Raw genomic sequence first — 18,875 nt, forward strand, 5'->3', positions numbered from 1 at the left:
TGGTGATGGACAGGGCTGTGTTACCATTCTGTTAAAGACAGTCAGATATTACTATGACCCCTAACCCCTAACCCCTAACCCAGCCTCCTGGTGATGGACAGGGCTGTGTTACCATTCTGTTAAAGACAGTCAGATATTACTATGACCCCTAACCCCTGACCCCTAACCCAGCCTCCTGGTGATGGACAGGGCTGTGTTACCATTCTGTTAAAGACAGTCAGATATTACTATGACCCCTAACCGCTAACCCCTAACCCCTAACCCCTAACCCAACCTCCTGGTGATGGACAGGGCTGTGTTACCATTCTGTTAAAGACAGTCAGATATTACTGTGACCCCTAACCCCTAACCCCTAACCCAGCCTCCTGGTGATGGACAGGGCTGTGTTACCATTCTGTAAAGACAGTCAGATATTACTATTACTGTGACCCCTGACCCCTGACCCCTAACCCAGCCTCCTGGCGATGGACAGGGCTGTATTACCATTCTGTTAAAGACAGTCAGATATTACTATTACTGTGACCCCTGACCCCTAACCCAGCCTCCTGGTGATGGACAGGGCTGTGTTACCATTCTGTTAAAGACAGTCAGATATTACTATGACCCCTAACCCCTGACCCCTAACCCCTAACCCAGCCTCCTGGTGATGGACAGGGCTGTGTTACCATTCTGTTAAAGACTGTCAGATATTACTATTACTGTGACCCCTAACCCCTAACCCCTAACCCAGCCTCCTGGTGATGGACAGGGCTGTGTTACCATTCTGTTAAAGACTGTCAGATATTACTGTGACCCCTAACCCCTAACCCCTAACCCCTAACCCAGCCTCCTGGTGATGGACAGGGCTGTGTTACCATTCTGTTAAAGACAGTCAGATATTACTATTACTGTGACCCCTAACCCCTGACCCCTGACCCCTAACCCAGCCTCCTGGTGATGGACAGGGCTGTGTTACCATTCTGTTAAAGACAGTCAGATATTACTATTACTGTGACCCCTAACCCCTGACCCCTAGCCCAGCCTCCTGGTGATGGACAGGGCTGTGTTACCATTCTGTTAAAGACTGTCAGATATTACTATGACCCCTAACCCCTGACCCCTAACCCCTAACCCAGCCTCCTGGCTATGGACAGGGCTGTGTTACCATTCTGTTAAAGACAGTCAGATATTACTATTACTGTGACCCCTAACCCCTGACCCCTGACCCCTAACCCAGCCTCCTGGTGATGGACAGGGCTGTGTTACCATTCTGTTAAAGACAGTCAGATATTACTATTACTGTGACCCCTAACCCCTGACCCCTAACCCAGCCTCCTGGTGATGGACAGGGCTGTGTTACCATTCTGTTAAAGACTGTCAGATATTACTATGACCCCTAACCCCTGACCCCTAACCCCTAACCCAGCCTCCTGGCTATGGACAGGGCTGTGTTACCATTCTGTTAAAGACAGTCAGATATTACTATTACTGTGACCCCTAACCCCTGACCCCTAACCCAGCCTCCTGGTGATGGACAGGGCTGTGTTACCATTCTGTTAAAGACAGTCAGATATTACTATTACTGTGACCCCTAACCCCTGACCCCTAACCCAGCCTCCTGGGGATGGACAGGGCTGTGTTACCATTCTGTTAAAGACTGTCAGATATTACTATTACTATGACCCCTGACCCCTAACCCAGCCTCCTGGTGATGGACAGGGCTGTGTTACCATTCTGTTAAAGACTGTCAGATATTACTATGACCCCTAACCCCTGACCCCTAACCCCTAACCCAGCCTCCTGGTGATGGACAGGGCTGTGTTACCATTCTGTTAAAGACTGTCAGATATTACTATTACTGTGACCCCTAACCCCTAACCCCTAACCCAGCCTCCTGGCTATGGACAGGGCTGTGTTACCATTCTGTTAAAGACTGTCAGATATTACTATGACCCCTAACCCCTGACCCCTCCTCGTGTGTCAGTATCTACTGTTTATACCAGAGACAATGGATGGACCACTGTGTTTGTGATGTGACTGCACAGTCAGCTCGTTTGGGAGGCCCAGTGCTGCAGCAGGTGTGTGTGTTCTCACCACAGTGACTTGGTTAGGAGAGGCCCCGTGTTGCAGCAGGTGTGTGTGTTCTCACCACAGTGACTTGGTTGGGAGAGGCCCCGTGCTGCAGCAGGTGTGTGTGTTCTCACCACAGTGACTTGGTTGGGAGAGGCCCAGTGCTGCAGCAGGTGTGTGTGTGTGTTCTCACCACAGTGACTTGGTTGGGAGAGGCCCCGTGCTGCAGCAGGTGTGTGTGTGTGTTCTCACCACAGTGACTTGGTTGGGAGAGGCTCCGTGCTGCAGCAGGTGTGTGTGTTCTCACCACAGTGACTTGGTTGGGAGAGGCTCCGTGCTGCAGTAGGTGTGTGTGTTCTCACCACAGTGACTTGGTTGGGAGAGGCCCCGTGCTGCAGTAGGTGTGTGTGTTCTCACCACAGTGACTTGGTTGGGAGAGGCTCCGTGCTGCAGTAGGTGTGTGTGTTCTCACCACAGTGACTTGGTTGGGAGAGGCCCCGTGCTGCAGCAGGTGTGTGTGTTCTCACCACAGTGACTTGGTTGGGAGAGGCCCCGTGCTGCAGCAGGTGTGTGTGTTCTCACCACAGTGACTTGGTTGGGAGAGGCCCAGTGCTGCAGCAGGTGTGTGTGTTCTCACCACAGTGACTTGGTTGGGAGAGGCCCAGTGCTGCAGCAGGTGTGTGTGTTCTCACCACAGTGACTTGGTTGGGAGAGGCCCAGTGCTGCAGCAGGTGTGTGTGTTCTCACCACAGTGACTTGGTTGGGAGAGGCCCCGTGTTGCAGCAGGTGTGTGTGTTCTCACCACAGTGACTTGGTTGGGAGAGGCTCCGTGCTGCAGCAGGTGTGTGTGTTCTCACCACAGTGACTTGGTTGGGAGAGGCTCCGTGCTGCAGCAGGTGTGTGTGTTCTCACCACAGTGACTTGGTTGGGAGAGGCTCCGTGCTGCAGTAGGTGTGTGTGTTCTCACCACAGTGACTTGGTTGGGAGAGGCCCAGTGCTGCAGCAGGTGTGTGTGTTCTCACCACAGTGACTTGGTTGGGAGAGGCCCCGTGCTGCAGCAGGTGTGTGTGTTCTCACCACAGTGACTTGGTTGGGAGAGGCTCCGTGCTGCAGTAGGTGTGTGTGTTCTCACCACAGTGACTTGGTTGGGAGAGGCTCCGTGCTGCAGCAGGTGTGTGTGTTCTCACCACAGTGACTTGGTTGGGAGAGGCCCCGTGCTGCAGTAGGTGTGTGTGTTCTCACCACAGTGACTTGGTTGGGAGAGGCTCCGTGCTGCAGCAGTAGGTTGATGATGTGGGTGTGGCCTTGCTGGGCCGCCTGATGGAGGGGGGTGTATCCGTTCTGAAGGGGGAGGAGGAGAGTTCAGACACACCTCTTTAATTAAACACACCAAACATACCCACTCCAACACCCATACCTACCACCATCAACATCTATATAGATATGTTCAATCTGGAGGGGAGCCTAACCTGTGACCCCTAACCCCTATCCCATAAATCAACATCTATATAGATATGTTCAATCTGGAGGGGAGCCTAACCTGTGACCCCTAACCCCTATCCCATAAATCAACATCTATATAGAAAGGTTCAATCTGGAGGGGAGCCTAACCTGTGACCCCTAACCCCTATCCCATAAATCAACATCTATATAGAAAGGTTCAATCTGGAGGGGAGCCTAACCTGTGACCCCTAACCCCTATCCCATAAATCAACATCTATATAGATATGTTCAATCTGGAGGGGAGCCTAACCTGTGACCCCTAACCCCTATCCCATAAATCAACATCTATATAGATATGTTCAATCTGGAGGGGAGCCTAACCTGTGACCCCTAACCCCTATCCCATAAATCAACATCTATATAGATATGTTCAATCTGGAGGGGAGCCTAACCTGTGACCCCTAACCCCTATCCCATAAATCAACATCTATATAGAAAGGTTCAATCTGGAGGGGAGCCTAACCTGTGACCCCTAACCCCTATCCCATAAATCAACATCTATATAGATATGTTCAATCTGGAGGGGAGCCTAACCTGTGACCCCTAACCCCTATCCCATAAATCAACATCTATATAGATATGTTCAATCTGGAGGGGAGCCTCACCTTGACCCCTAACCCCTATCCCATAAATCAACATCTATATAGATATGTTCAATCTGGAGGGGAGCCTAACCTGTGACCCCTAACCCCTATCCCATAAATCAACATCTATATAGAAAGGTTCAATCTGGAGGGGAGCCTAACCTGTGACCCCTAACCCCTATCCCATAAATCAACATCTATATAGATATGTTCAATCTGGAGGGGAGCCTAACCTGTGACCCCTAACCCCTATCCCATAAATCAACATCTATATAGATATGTTCAATCTGGAGGGGAGCCTAACCTGTGACCCCTAACCCCTATCCCATAAATCAACATCTATATAGATATGTTCAATCTGGAGGGGAGCCTAACCTGTGACCCCTAACCCCTATCCCATAAATCAACATCTATATAGAAAGGTTCAATCTGGAGGGGAGCCTAACCTGTGACCCCTAACCCCTATCCCATAAATCAACATCTATATAGATATGTTCAATCTGGAGGGGAGCCTAACCTGTGACCCCTAACCCCTATCCCATAAATCAACATCTATATAGATATGTTCAATCTGGAGGGGAGCCTCACCTTGACCCCTAACCCCTATCCCATAAATCAACATCTATATAGATATGTTCAATCTGGAGGGGAGCCTAACCTGTGACCCCTAACCCCTATCCTATAAATCAACATCTATATAGATATGTTCAATCTGGAGGAGAGCCTCACCTTGGTTTTGGCGTTGATCTTGGCCTGGTTCTTTAGCAGGAAGTTGACCATCTTCACGTTTCCATAGTGACACGCCACGTGCAGCGGAGTGTATCCCATCTAGGGAAACAGAAACCAAGTGTTATGCCTGGTGTAACCACTAGTGTATCCCATCTAGGGAAACAGAAACATAAACCAAGTGTTATGCCTGGTGTAACCACTAGTGTATCCCATCTAGGGAAACATAAATCAAGTGTTATGCCTGGTGTAACCACTAGTGTATCCCATCTAGGGAAACAGAAACATAAACCAAGTGTTATGCCTGGTGTAACCACTAGTGTATCCCATCTAGGGAAACATAAATCAAGTGTTATGCCTGGTGTAACCACTAGTGTATCCCATCTAGGGAAACAGAAACATAAACCAAGTGTTATGCCTGGTGTAACCACTAGTGTATCCCATCTAGAGAAACAGAAAAATAAACCAAGTGTTATGCCTGGTGTAACCACTAGTGTATCCCATCTAAGGAAACATAAACCAAGTGTTATGCCTGGTGTAACCACTAGTGTATCCCATCTAGGGAAACATAACTCAAGTGTTATGCCTGGTGTAACCACTAGTGTATCCCATCTAGGGAAACATAACTCAAGTGTTATGCCTGGTGTAACCACTAGTGTATCCCATCTAGGGAAACATAAACCAAGTGTTATGCCTGGTGTAACCACTAGTGTATCCCGTATAGGGAAAAATAAACCAAGTGTTATGCCTGGTGTAACCACTAGTGTATCCCATCTAGGGAAACAGAAACCAAGTGTTATGCCTGGTGTAACCACTAGTGTATCCCATCTAGGGAAACAGAAACATAAATCAAGTGTTATGCCTGATGTAACCACTAGTGTATCCCATCTAGGGAAACAGAAACAGAAACCAAGTGTCATGCCTGGTGTAACCACTAGTGTATCCCATCTAGGGAAACATAAATCAAGTGTTATGCCTGGTGTAACCACTAGTGTATCCCATCTAGGGAAACAGAAACAGAAACCAAGTGTTATGCCTGGTGTAACCACTAGTGTATCCCATCTAGGGAAACATAACTCAAGTGTTATGCCTGGTGTAACCACTAGTGTATCCCATCTAGGGAAACATAACTCAAGTGTTATGCCTGGTGTAACCACTAGTGTATCCCATCTAGGGAAACATAAACCAAGTGTTATGCCTGGTGTAACCACTAGTGTATCCCATCTAGGGAAACATAAACCAAGTGTTATGCCTGGTGTAACCACTAGTGTATCCCATCTAGGGAAACAGAAACCAAGTGTTATGCCTGGTGTAACCACTAGTGTATCCCATCTAGGGAAACAGAAACATAAATCAAGTGTTATGCCTGGTGTAACCACTAGTGTATCCCATCTAGGGAAACAGAAACAGAAACCAAGTGTTATGCCTGGTGTAACCACTAGTGTATCCCATCTAGGGAAACATAACTCAAGTGTTATGCCTGGTGTAACCACTAGTGTATCCCATCTAGGGAAACATAACTCAAGTGTTATGCCTGGTGTAACCACTAGTGTATCCCATCTAGGGAAACATAAACCAAGTGTTATGCCTGGTGTAACCACTAGTGTATCCCATCTAGGGAAACATAAACCAAGTGTTATGCCTGGTGTAACCACTAGTGTATCCCATCTAGGGAAACAGAAACATAAACCGAGTGTTATGCCTGATGTAATGGCCTCGGAACAGTGGTCTCTCTCATCTCTCTGGTCCTTCTCTCTGATCTCTCTGGTCCTTCTCTCTGATCTCTCTGGTTTCTCTCTCATCTCTCTGGTCCTTCTCTCTCATCTCTCTGGTCATTCTCTCTCATCTCTCTGGTCATTCTCTCTCATCTCTCTGGTCCTTCTCTCTCATCTCTCTGGTCCTTCTCTCTCATCTCTCTGGTCATTCTCTCTCGTCTCTCTGGTCCTTCTCATCTCTCTGGTCCTTCTCTCTCATCTCTCTGGTCCTTCTCTCTCATCTCTCTGGTCCTTCTCTCTCATCTCTCTGGTCCTTCTCTCTCATCTCTCTGGTCCTTCTCTCTCATCTCTCTGGTCCTTCTCTCTCATCTCTCTGGTCCTTCTCTCTGATCTCTCTGGTCCTTCTCTCTCATCTCTCTGGTCCTTCTCTCTCATCTCTCTGGTCCTTCTCTCTGATCTCTCTGGTCCTTCTCTCTCATCTCTCTGGTCCTTCTCTCTCATCTCTCTGGTCCTTCTCTCTCATCTCTCTGGTTTCTCTCTCATTTCTCGGGTCCTTCTCTCTCATCTCTCTGGTCCTTCTCTCTCATCTCTCTGGTCCTTCTCTCTCATCTCTCTGGTCCTTCTCTCTGATCTCTCTGGTCCTTCTCTCTGGCTTCTCTCTCACCTCTCTGGTCCTTCTCTCTCATCTCTCTGGTCCTTCTCTCTCATCTCTCTGATCCTTCTCTCTCATCTCTCTGGTCCTTCTCTCTCATCTCTCTGATCCTTCTCTCTCATCTCTCTGGTCCTTCTCTCTGATCTCTCTGGTCCTTCTCTCTTATCTCTCTGGTCCTTCTCTCTGATCTCTCTGATCCTTCTCTCTCGTCTCTCTGGTGTTTCTCTCTCGTCTCTCTAGTCCTTCTCTCTCATCTCTCTGGTCCTTCTCTCTGATCTCTCTGGTCCTTCTCTCTCATCTCTCTGGTCCTTCTCTCTGATCTCTCTGGTCATTCTCTCTCATCTCTCTGATCTCTCTGGTTCTTCTCTCTCGTCTCTCTGGTCCTTCTCTCTGATCTCTCTGGTTCTTCTCTCTCGTCTCTCTGGTCCTTCTCTCTCATCTCTCTGGTCCTCTCTCATCTCTCTGGTCCTTCTCTCTGATCTCTCTGGTCCTTCTCTCTCATCTCTCTGGTCCTTCTCTCTCATCTCTCTGGTCCTTCTCTCTCATCTCTCTGGTCCTTCTCTCTCTCGTCTCTCTGGTCCTTCTCTCTCATCTCTCTGGTCCTTCTCTCTCGTCTCTCTGGTCTTTCTGTCTGATCTCTCTGGTCCTTCTCTCTCATCTCTCTGATCCTTCTCTCTCATCTCTCTGGTTCTTCTCTCTCGTCTCTCTGGTCCTTCTCTCTGATCTCTCTGGTTCTTCTCTCTCGTCTCTCTGGTCCTTCTCTCTCATCTCTCTGGTCCTCTCTCATCTCTCTGGTCCTTCTCTCTGATCTCTCTGGTCCTTCTCTCTCATCTCTCTGGTCCTTCTCTCTCATCTCTCTGGTCCTTCTCTCTCATCTCTCTGGTCCTTCTCTCTCTCGTCTCTCTGGTCCTTCTCTCTCATCTCTCTGGTCCTTCTCTCTCGTCTCTCTGGTCTTTCTGTCTGATCTCTCTGGTCCTTCTCTCTCATCTCTCTGGGGACTTTCTCTCTCTCTGGGAACTTTCTCTCTCTCTCTCCCTCTCTTTGGTCGCTCTCCTTTCTCTTCCTGGTCTCTCTCTCTAGGTTTCTAGTCCTTCTGGTCTCTCCTCTCTGGTTTCTAGACCTTCTGGTCTCGCTCTCCTCTCTGGGTTTCTAGTCCTCCTGGTCTCTCTCTCTGGGTTTCTAGACCTTCTGGTCTCGCTCTCCTCTCCTGGTTTCTAGTCCTTCTGGTCTCGCTCTCCTGGTTTCTAGTCCTTCTGGTCTCTCTCTAGGTTTCTAGTCCTCCTGGTCTCTCTCTCTGGGTTTCTAGACCGTCTAGTCTCGCTCTCCTCTCCTGGTTTCTAGTCCTTCTGGTCTCTCTCTAGGTTTCTAGTCCTCCTGGTTTCTCTCTCCGGGTTTCTAGTCCTTCTGGTCTCCTCTCTGGTTTCTAGACCTTCTGGTCTCTCTGTTGTGTTTCTCAATGAGTGTTCTGCAGTGAGGTGTGAGGAGGGACTAGCTGACCTACACAGCTGTCAGGCCAGAGCTGAACATGTGGTGTGTACGTGCATGTGTACCTTAGTCTCTGGGTCAACCGTGGCCCCCTGGTTAACCAGCACCTCAGCTACGTTGACCTTGTCGTCCTGAGCTGCCAGGTGGAGAGGAGTCAGACCACTCTGAGAGGAGAGGACACAGGACAGGACATAACACATTACAACACAGGACAGGACACATGACAGGACATAACACATTACAACACAGGACAGGACAGGACACATTACAACACAGGACAGGATAAAACACAATACAACACAGGACAGGACAGGACACATTACAACACAGGACAGGATATAACACATTAGAAAACAGGACAGGACACATTAGAACACAGGACAGGACACATTAGAACACAGGACAGGACACATTAGAACACAGGACAGGACACATTAGAACACAGGACAGGACACATTAGAACACAGGACAGGACACATTAGAACACAGGACAGGATATAACACATTAGAAAACAGGACAGGACACATTAGAACACAGGACAGGACACATTAGAACACAGGACAGGACACATTAGAACACAGGACAGGACACATTAGAACACAGGACAGGACACATTAGAACACAGGACAGGACACATTAGAACACAGGACAGGACACATTAGAACACAGGACAGGACACATTAGAACACAGGACAGGACAACCCTAACCCCTGACCCCTAACCCCCACCTTGTTGCCCAAGCTGATGGTGGCGTCCCTGGCCAGTAGCAGGGTAACGATGTCTACGTTGCCCTCCTGAGAGGCCAGGTGCAGCGGTGTGATGCCCTGCCGTGTCATAGCGTTGGTGTCGGCTCCGTACTCCAGCAGCGTCGTGGCGATCTCCATCTGGTTCTTCTTAGCCGCGATGTGGAGAGGAGTATAGCCATTCTACACCACAGACAGAACATATTACACCACAGAGGAGGGTAACCATTCTACACCACAGACAGAACATATTACACCACAGAGGAGGGTACCCATTCTACACCACAGATATAACATATTACACCACAGAGGAGGGTACCCATTCTACACCACAGATATAACATATTACACCACAGAGGAGGGTACCCATTCTACACCACAGATATAACATATTACACCACAGAGGAGGGTACCCATTCTACACCACAGATATAACATATTACACCACAGAGGAGGGTACCCATTCTACACCACAGACAGAACATGTTACCACACATTAAAACAGTTTGGTAGAGAGGAGGGTACCCTTTGTGATGACAGTGTGTTAAGTACTGTACATGTCAACCAGGTAATATACAGTCATCTATCATCCAGGTAATATACAGTCATCTATCATCCAGGTAATATACAGTCATCTATCATCCAGGTAATATACAGTCATCTATCATCCAGGTAATATATCATCCAGGTAATATACAGTCATCTATCATCCAGGTAATATACAGTCATCTTTCATCCAGGTAATATATCATCCAGGTAATATACAGTCATCTATCATCCAGGTAATATATCATCCAGGTAATATACAGTCATCTATCAACCAGGTAATATACAGTCATCTATCATCCAGGTAATATACAGTCATCTATCATCCAGGTAATATACAGTCATCTATCATCCAGGTAATATATCATGCAGGTAATATACAGTCATCTATCATCCAGGTAATATACAGTCATCTATCATCCAGGTAATATATCATCCAGGTAATATACAGTCATCTATCATCCAGGTAATATATCATCCAGGTAATATACAGTCATCTATCATCCAGGTAATATACAGTCATCTATCATCCAGGTAATATATCATCCAGGTAATATACAGTCATCTATCATCCAGGTAATATATCATCCAGGTAATATACAGTCAGCTATCATGCAGGTAATATACAGTCATCTATCATCCAGGTAATATATCATCCAGGTAATATACAGTCAGCTATCATCCAGGTAATATACAGTCATCTATCATCCAGGTAATATATCATCCAGGTAATATACAGTCATCTATCATCCAGGTAATATACAGTCATCTATCATCCAGGTAATATATCATCCAGGTAATATACAGTCATCTATCATCCAGGTAATATATCATCCAGGTAATATACAGTCATCTATCATCCAGGTAATGATGAAACATCTGTTGATTTTTTATTTTATTTAACATTTATTTAACCAGGCAAGTCAGTTAAGAACAAATTATTATTTACAATGATGACCTACCCCGGCCTCCCCTAACCCGGATGACGCTGGGCCAATTGTGCGCCGCCCTATGGGACCCTAACCCTAACCCTATGGGACCCTAACCCTAACCCTATGGGACCCTAACCCTATGGGACCCTAACCCTATGGGACCCTAACCCTATGGGACCCTAACCCTAACCCTATGGGACCCTAACCCTATGGGACCCTAACCCTAACCCTATGGGACCCTAACCCTATGGGACCCTAACCCTATGGGACCCTAACCCTATGGGACCCTAACCCTATGGGACCCTAACCCTAACCCGATCACGGCCGGGAGCCCATCATGTGCCTTTGTGCAAGGCATTTAACCCTAGTTGATCCTGTAAGGCATTTAACCCTAGTTGATCCTGTAAGGCATTTAACCCTAGTTGATCCTGTAAGGCATTTAACCCTAGTTGATCCTGTAAGGCATTTAACCCTAGTTGATCCTGTAAGGCATTTAACCCTAATTGATCCTGTAAGGCATTTAACCCTAATTGATCCTGTAAGGCATTTAACCCTAGTTGATCCTGTAAGGCATTTAACCCTAGTTGATCCTGTAAGGCATTTAACCCTAGTTGATCCTGTAAGGCATTTAACCCTAGTTGATCCTGTAAGGCATTTAACCCTAGTTGATCCTGTAAGGCATTTAACCCTAGTTGATCCTGTAAGGCATTTAACCCTAATTGATCCTGTAAGGCATTTAACCCTAGTTGATCCTGTAAGGCATTTAACCCTAGTTGATCCTGTAAGGCATTTAACCCTAGTTGATCCTGTAAGGCATTTAACCCTAGTTGATCCTGTAAGGCATTTAACCCTAATTGATCCTGTAAGGCATTTAACCCTAATTGATCCTGTAAGGCATTTAACCCTAGTTGATCCTGTAAGGCATTTAACCCTAGTTGATCCTGTAAGGCATTTAACCCTAATTGATCCTGTAAGGCATTTAACCCTAATTGATCCTGTAAGGCATTTAACCCTAGTTGATCCTGTAAGGCATTTAACCCTAGTTGATCCTGTAAGGCATTTAACCCTAATTGATCCTGTAAGGCATTTAACCCTAGTTGATCCTGTAAGGCATTTAACCCTAGTTGATCCCTTAAGGCATTTAACCCTAATTGATCCTGTAAGGCATTTAACCCTAATTGATCCTGTAAGGCATTTAACCCTAGTTGATCCTGTAAGGCATTTAACCCTAGTTGATCCTGTAAGGCATTTAACCCTAGTTGATCCTGTAAGGCATTTAACCCTAGTTGATCCTGTAAGGCATTTAACCCTAATTGATCCTGTAAGGCATTTAACCCTAGTTGATCCTGTAAGGCATTTAACCCTAGTTGATCCTGTAAGGCATTTAACCCTAATTGATCCTTTAAGGCATTTAACCCTAATTGATCCTGTAAGGCATTTAACCCTAATTGATCCTGTAAGGCATTTAACCCTAGTTGATCCTGTAAGGCATTTAACCCTAGTTGATCCTGTAAGGCATTTAACCCTAATTGATCCTGTAAGGCATTTAACCCTAGTTGATCCTGTAAGGCATTTAACCCTAGTTGATCCTGTAAGGCATTTAACCCTAGTTGATCCTGTAAGGCATTTAACCCTAGTTGATCCTGTAAGGCATTTAACCCTAGTTGATCCTGTAAGGCATTTAACCCTAGTTGATCCTGTAAGGCATTTAACCCTAGTTGATCTGGCTCTGGATAAGAGCGTCTGCTAAATGGCGTAAATGTGTAACTGGTACCTACCTTGGCAGCAGCGTGCGGTGAAGCTCCCTGGTCCAGCAGCAGCAGAGCCACTTTCTGGTTATCATAGTGAGCAGCTACATGTAGAGGAGTTAGACCGCTCTACAGAAACACAACAGCATACACAGCTGCATTAGTGATGGACTGAAGGTGGAGGCTCTTAGTACAACACAGTGGAAGGATTAGTGATGGACTGAAGGTGGAGGCACTTAGTACAACACAGTGGAAGGATTAGTGTTGGACTGAAGGTGGAGGCTCTTAGTACAACACAGTGGAAGGATTAGTGATGGACTGAAGGTGGAGGCTCTTAGTACAACACAGTGGAAGGATTAGTGATGGACTGAAGGTGGAGGCACTTAGTACAACACAGTGGAAGGATTAGTGTTGGACTGAAGGTGGAGGCTCTTAGTACAACACAGTGGAAGGATTAGTGATGGACTGAAGGTGGAGGCTCTTAGTACAACACAGTGGAAGGATTAGTGTTGGACTGAAGGTGGAGGCACTTAGTACAACACAGTGTAGTAGGAGGACCACAACATATCACCATGTGACTCCAAGCCAGAGTCGTAGTGGGAGGACCACAACATATCACCATGTGACTCCAAGCCAGAGTCGTAGTGGGAGGACCACACAACATATCACCATGTGACTCCAAGCCAGAGTCGTAGTGGGAGGACCACACAACATATCACCATGTGACTCCAAGCCAGAGTCGTAGTAGGAGGACCACACAACATATCACCATGTGACTCCAAGCCAGAGTCGTAGTGGGAGGACCACAACATATCACCATGTGACTCCAAGCCAGAGTCGTAGTGGGAGGACCACACAACATATCACCATGTGACTCCAAGCCAGAGTCGTAGTAGGAGGACGACACAACATATCACCATGTGACTCCAAGCCAGAGTCGTAGTGGGAGGACCACAACATATCACCATGTGACTCCAAGCCAGAGTCGTAGTGGGAGGACCACACAACATATCACCGTGTGACTCCAAGCCAGAGTCGTAGTGGGAGGACCACACAACATATCACCATGTGACTCCAAGCCAGAGTCGTAGTGGGAGGACCACAACATATCACCATGTGACTCCAAGCCAGAGTCGTAGTGGGAGGACCACAACATATCACCGTGTGACTCCAAGCCAGAGTCGTAGTGGGAGGACCACAACATATCACCATGTGACTCCAAGCCAGAGTCGTAGTGGGAGGACCACAACATATCACCATGTGACTCCAAGCCAGAGTCGTAGTGGGAGGACCACACAATATATCACCGCTCCAAGCCAGAGTCGTAGTGGGAGGGCCACAACATATCACCTTGTGACTCCAAGCCAGAGTCGTAGTGGGAGGACCACAACATATCACCATGTGACTCCAAGCCAGAGTCGTAGTGGGAGGACCACACAACATATCACCATGTGACTCCAAGCCAGAGTCGTAGTAGGAGGACCACACAACATATCACCGTGTGACTCCAAGCCAGAGTCGTAGTGGGAGGACCACAACATATCACCATGTGACTCCAAGCCAGAGTCGTAGTAGGAGGACCACACAACATATCACCATGTGACTCCAAGCCAGAGTCGTAGTGGGAGGACCACAACATATCACCATGTGACTCCAAGCCAGAGTCGTAGTGGGAGGACCACACAACATATCACCATGTGACTCCAAGCCAGAGTCGTAGTGGGAGGACCACAACATATCACCATGTGACTCCAAGCCAGAGTCGTAGTAGGAGGACCACACAACATATCACCATGTGACTCCAAGCCAGAGTCGTAGTGGGAGGACCACAACATATCACCATGTGACTCCAAGCCAGAGTCGTAGTGGGAGGACCACAACATATCACCATGTGACTCCAAGCCAGAGTCGTAGTGGGAGGACCACACAACATATCACCATGTGACTCCAAGCCAGAGTCGTAGTGGGAGGACCACACAACATATCACCATGTGACTCCAAGCCAGAGTCGTAGTGGGAGGACCACACAACATGATGGTTATTTAATCAATATTTGCACATAAAAGGCGTTTTCCCCGCCATTTCTCAAATAATACATTTACTGACAAATGATCTGTTTCCATCAGGCCTGTCGTGCCATTGTTTCATCTGACATGTACTGTACTCTAATAAAAAGGTTGGGTGGAAACCTGATTAGTAGCACTGCTAGAATACTGACCTGTAGTTACAGTATAATGAACCAATAGGAGAATAACTCATATGACATCAGGGAGAACTATCTGTGCTGTATGTCATAAAGGGCCACGTTACTATCAGTGGGCTGTACTACTGACGACCAGGCTAGCTCATCCCTGTTTCCATGGTGACTACAGTACCTTCCCAGCTGCATCAGGCGCAGTGTGTCTCTGCAGCAGAAGGTTGGCCACTTCTATCTTCCCATACTTAGCTGCAACATGGAGGGGAGTGAAGCCCTTCTGGAAGAGGGGAGGAGAGGAGAGAGGAGAGGAGAGGAGAGGAGGAGAGGACAGGAGAGGAGAGGAGAGGAGAGGAGAGGAGAGGAGAGGAGAGGAGAGAGGAGAGGAGAGGAGAGGAGGAGAGGACAGGAGAGGACAGGAGAGGAGAGGAGAGGAGAGGAGAGGAGAGGAGAGGAGAGGAGAGGAGAGGAGGAGTAAGGGAGAGGAGGAGAGGAGAGAGGAGAGGAGAGGAGGAGTAAAGGAGAGGAGGAGAGGAGAGGAGAGGAGAGGAGAGGAGAGGAGAGGAAGAGAGAGGAAGAGAGAGGAAGAGAGGAGAGGAGAGGAAAGGAGAGGAAAGGAGCGGAAAGGAGAGGAGAGGAGAGGAGAGGAGAGGAGAAAAGAGGAGAGGAGGAAAGGAGAAGAGGAGAGGAAAGGAGAGGAGAGGAGAGGAGGAGTAAGGGAGAGGAGGAGAGGAGAGAGGAGAGGAGAGGAGGAGTAAAGGAGAGGAGGAGAGGAGAGGAGAGGAGAGGAGAGGAGAGGAGAGGAAGAGAGAGGAAGAGAGAGGAAGAGAGGAGAGGAGAGGAAAGGAGAGGAAAGGAGCGGAAAGGAGAGGAGAGGAGAGGAGAGGAGAGGAGAAAAGAGGAGAGGAGGAAAGGAGAAGAGGAGAGGAGAGGAAAGGAGAGGAGAGGAGAGGAGAGGAGAGGAAAGGAAAGAAGAGGAGAGGAAGAGAGAGGAAGAGAGGAGAGGAGAGGAAAGGAGCGGAAAGGAGAGGAGAGGAGAGGAGAGGAGAGGAGAGGAGGAAAGGAGAAGAGGAGAGGAGAGGAAAGGAGAGGAAAGGAAAGGAGAGGAGAGGAAGAGAGAGGAGAGGCAAGGAGAGGAGAGGAAAGGAGAGAAGAGGAGGAGAGGAAAGGAAAGGAGAAAGGAGGAGACAGGTAGGAGATGATGCAGATGAGGGGAGTGAGGAGAGGAGAGATGAGATGAGAGAGGAAAGGAGATGAGAGAAGAGAGGAGTAGACAGCAATGAGCCACAACAACACTCACAGCATCACATCATCATAGATCAGTACATGTTAGTCATTTAGCAGACGCTCTTATCCAGAGTGCCTTACAGTTAGTGCTTTCATCTTCAGATAGCTAGGTGGGACAACCACATATCACAGTAGTTAGTATATTCAGATAGCTAGGTGGGACAACCACATATTACAGTAGTTAGTATATTCAGATAGCTAGGTGGGACAACCACATATCACAGTAGTTAGTATATTCAGATAGCTAGGTGGGACAACCACATATCACAGTAGTTAGTATATTCAGATAGCTAGGTGGGACAACCACATATCACAGTAGTTAGTATATTCAGATAGCTAGGTGAGACAACCACATATTACAGTAGTTAGTATATTCAGATAGCTAGGTGGGACAACCACATATCACAGTAGTTAGTATATTCAGATAGCTAGGTGGGACAACCACATATCACAGTAGTTAGTATATTCAGATAGCTAGGTGGGACAGCCACATATCACAGTAGTTAGTATATTCAGATAGCTAGGTGGGACAACCACATATCACAGTAGTTAGTATATTCAGATAGCTAGGTGGGACAACCACATATCACAGTAGTTAGTATATTCAGATAGCTAGGTGGGACAACCACATATCACAGTAGTTAGTATATTCAGATAGCTAGGTGGGACAACCACATATCACAGTAGTTAGTATATTCAGATAGGTGGGTGTAGTGGGTGTAGTGTGTAGGGTGTAGCGTGAAGTGTGTAGGGTGTAGTGTAAAGTGCGCAGGATGAACTGTGTCGGGTGTAGTGTAAAGTGTGTAGGGTGTAGTGTAAAGTGTGTAGGGTGTAGTGTAAAGTGTGTACGGGGAAGTGTGTAGGGTATAGGGTGAAGTGTGTAGTGTAAAGTGTTTAGGGTGTAGAGTGAAGTGTATAGTATGTCGTGTGTAGTGTAAAGGCTGTAGGGTGTAGGGTGTCGTGTAAAGTGTGTAGGGTGTTGTGTGTCGAGTGTAGTGAGTAGGGTGTAGTGTGTAGGGTTTAGTGTGTAGGGTGTAGTGTGTACCTTGGTAGTGATGTCTGAAGAAGCCCCCTGGTCAAGGAGGACTGAGGTGACGTCCCTGTGTCCCTCTCTAATAGGGTTAGTAGTGTGTAGGGTGTAGTGTGTAGGGTGTAGTGTGTAGGGTGTAGTGTGTAGGGTTTAGTGTGTAGGGTGTAGTGTGTACCTTGGTAGTGATGTCTGAAGAAGCCCCCTGGTCAAGGAGGACTGAGGTGACGTCCCTGTGTCCCTCTCTAATAGGGTTAGTAGTGTGTAGGGTGTAGTGTGTAGGGTGTAGTGTGTAGGGTGTAGTGTGTAGGGTGTAGTGTGTAGGGTTTAGTGTGTAGGGTGTAGTGTGTAGGGTGTAGTGTGTACCTTGGTAGTGATGTCGGAAGAAGCCCCCTGGTCAAGGAGGACTGAGGTGACGTCCCTGTGTCCCTCTTTGGCAGCCAGGTGTAGGGGGGTGTAGCCAGAGGTGGTAGTGGCGTCAGGACACGCGCCATTCTGCAGCAGATACAGCACGATGTCAGGCTTCCCCAGACGACTGGAGATGTGGAGCGGGGTCTGGTTGTCCTGGAGACAGGGACAGAGGACCGGGTTAGAGGACAGACAGAAGACAAACATGAGCAAAGACACTTCAACAGACCACCAAAAAACATGTTTCTTAAGGTCAACTGTGACAACAATTCACAGTATTCATAGTAATCCAACTGTAAATACTCCACATGCCTAAGAATACCTCATTAAAATATAATAACTCCACCAATAAGAATACCTCATTTAAATATAATAACTCCACCAATAAGAATACCTCATTTAAATATAATAACTCCACCAATAAGAATACCTAATTTAAATATAATAACTCCACCAATAAGAATACCTCATTAAAATATAATAACTCCACCAATAAGAATACCTAATTAAAATATAATAACTCCACCAATAAGAATACCTCATTAAAATATAATAACTCCACCAATAAGAATACCTCATTAAAATATAATAACTCCACCAATAAGAATACCTAATTTAAATATAATAACTCCACCAATAAGAATACCTAATTAAAATATAATAACTCCACCAATGAGAATACCTCATTTAAATATAATAACTCCACCAATAAGAATACCTAATTTAAATATAATAACTCCACCAATAAGAATACCTCATTTTAATGTAATAACTCCACCAATAAGAATACCTCAAGTAAATATAATAACTCCACCAATAAGAATACCTCATTAAAATATAATAATTCCACCAATAAGAATACCTAATTTAAATATAATAACTCCACCAATAAGAATACCTCATTTTAATGTAATAACTCCACCAATAAGAATACCTCATTTAAATATAATAACTCCACCAATAAGAATACCTAATTTAAATATAATAACTCCACCAATAAGAATACCTAATTTAAATATAATAACTCCACCAATAAGAATACCTCATTTTAATGTAATAACTCCACCAATAAGAATACCTCATTTAAATATAATAACTCCACCAATAAGAACACCTCATTAAAATATAATAACTCCACCAATAAGAATACCTAATTTAAATATAATAACTCCACCAATAAGAATACCTAATTTTAATATAATAACTCCACCAATAAGAATACCTCATTTAAATATAATAACTCCACCAATAAGAACACCTCATTAAAATATAATA

General features: G+C 46.4%; 1 protein-coding gene across 50 annotated transcripts in view; it reads right to left on the reverse strand.

Annotated features, from left to right (window-relative positions):
* The window catches only part of ank3b (ankyrin 3b), a 483,498-nt gene that overhangs the window by 175,830 nt on the left and 288,793 nt on the right, over positions 1-18,875 (reverse strand). For all 50 annotated transcript variants that reach the window (XR_008761019.1, XM_055936209.1, XM_055936160.1 and 47 more), the window contains 7 exons: positions 17,559-17,756; positions 15,060-15,158; positions 12,715-12,813; positions 9,444-9,641; positions 8,780-8,878; positions 4,866-4,964; positions 3,292-3,390 (listed from right to left, as the gene is read on the reverse strand). Coding sequence is in view for 49 of the 50 variants with exons in the window: in XM_055936209.1 (XP_055792184.1) it covers positions 3,292-3,390; positions 4,866-4,964; positions 8,780-8,878; positions 9,444-9,641; positions 12,715-12,813; positions 15,060-15,158; positions 17,559-17,756 (891 nt within the window). In the remaining variant the exon portion in view is untranslated. The remainder of the gene's footprint in view (positions 1-3,291; positions 3,391-4,865; positions 4,965-8,779; positions 8,879-9,443; positions 9,642-12,714; positions 12,814-15,059; positions 15,159-17,558; positions 17,757-18,875) is intronic.

The sequence above is a fragment of the Salvelinus fontinalis genome, chromosome 1 (assembly GCF_029448725.1).
Source record: "Salvelinus fontinalis isolate EN_2023a chromosome 1, ASM2944872v1, whole genome shotgun sequence".
In the NCBI taxonomy this organism is placed as follows: Eukaryota; Metazoa; Chordata; class Actinopteri; order Salmoniformes; family Salmonidae; genus Salvelinus; species Salvelinus fontinalis.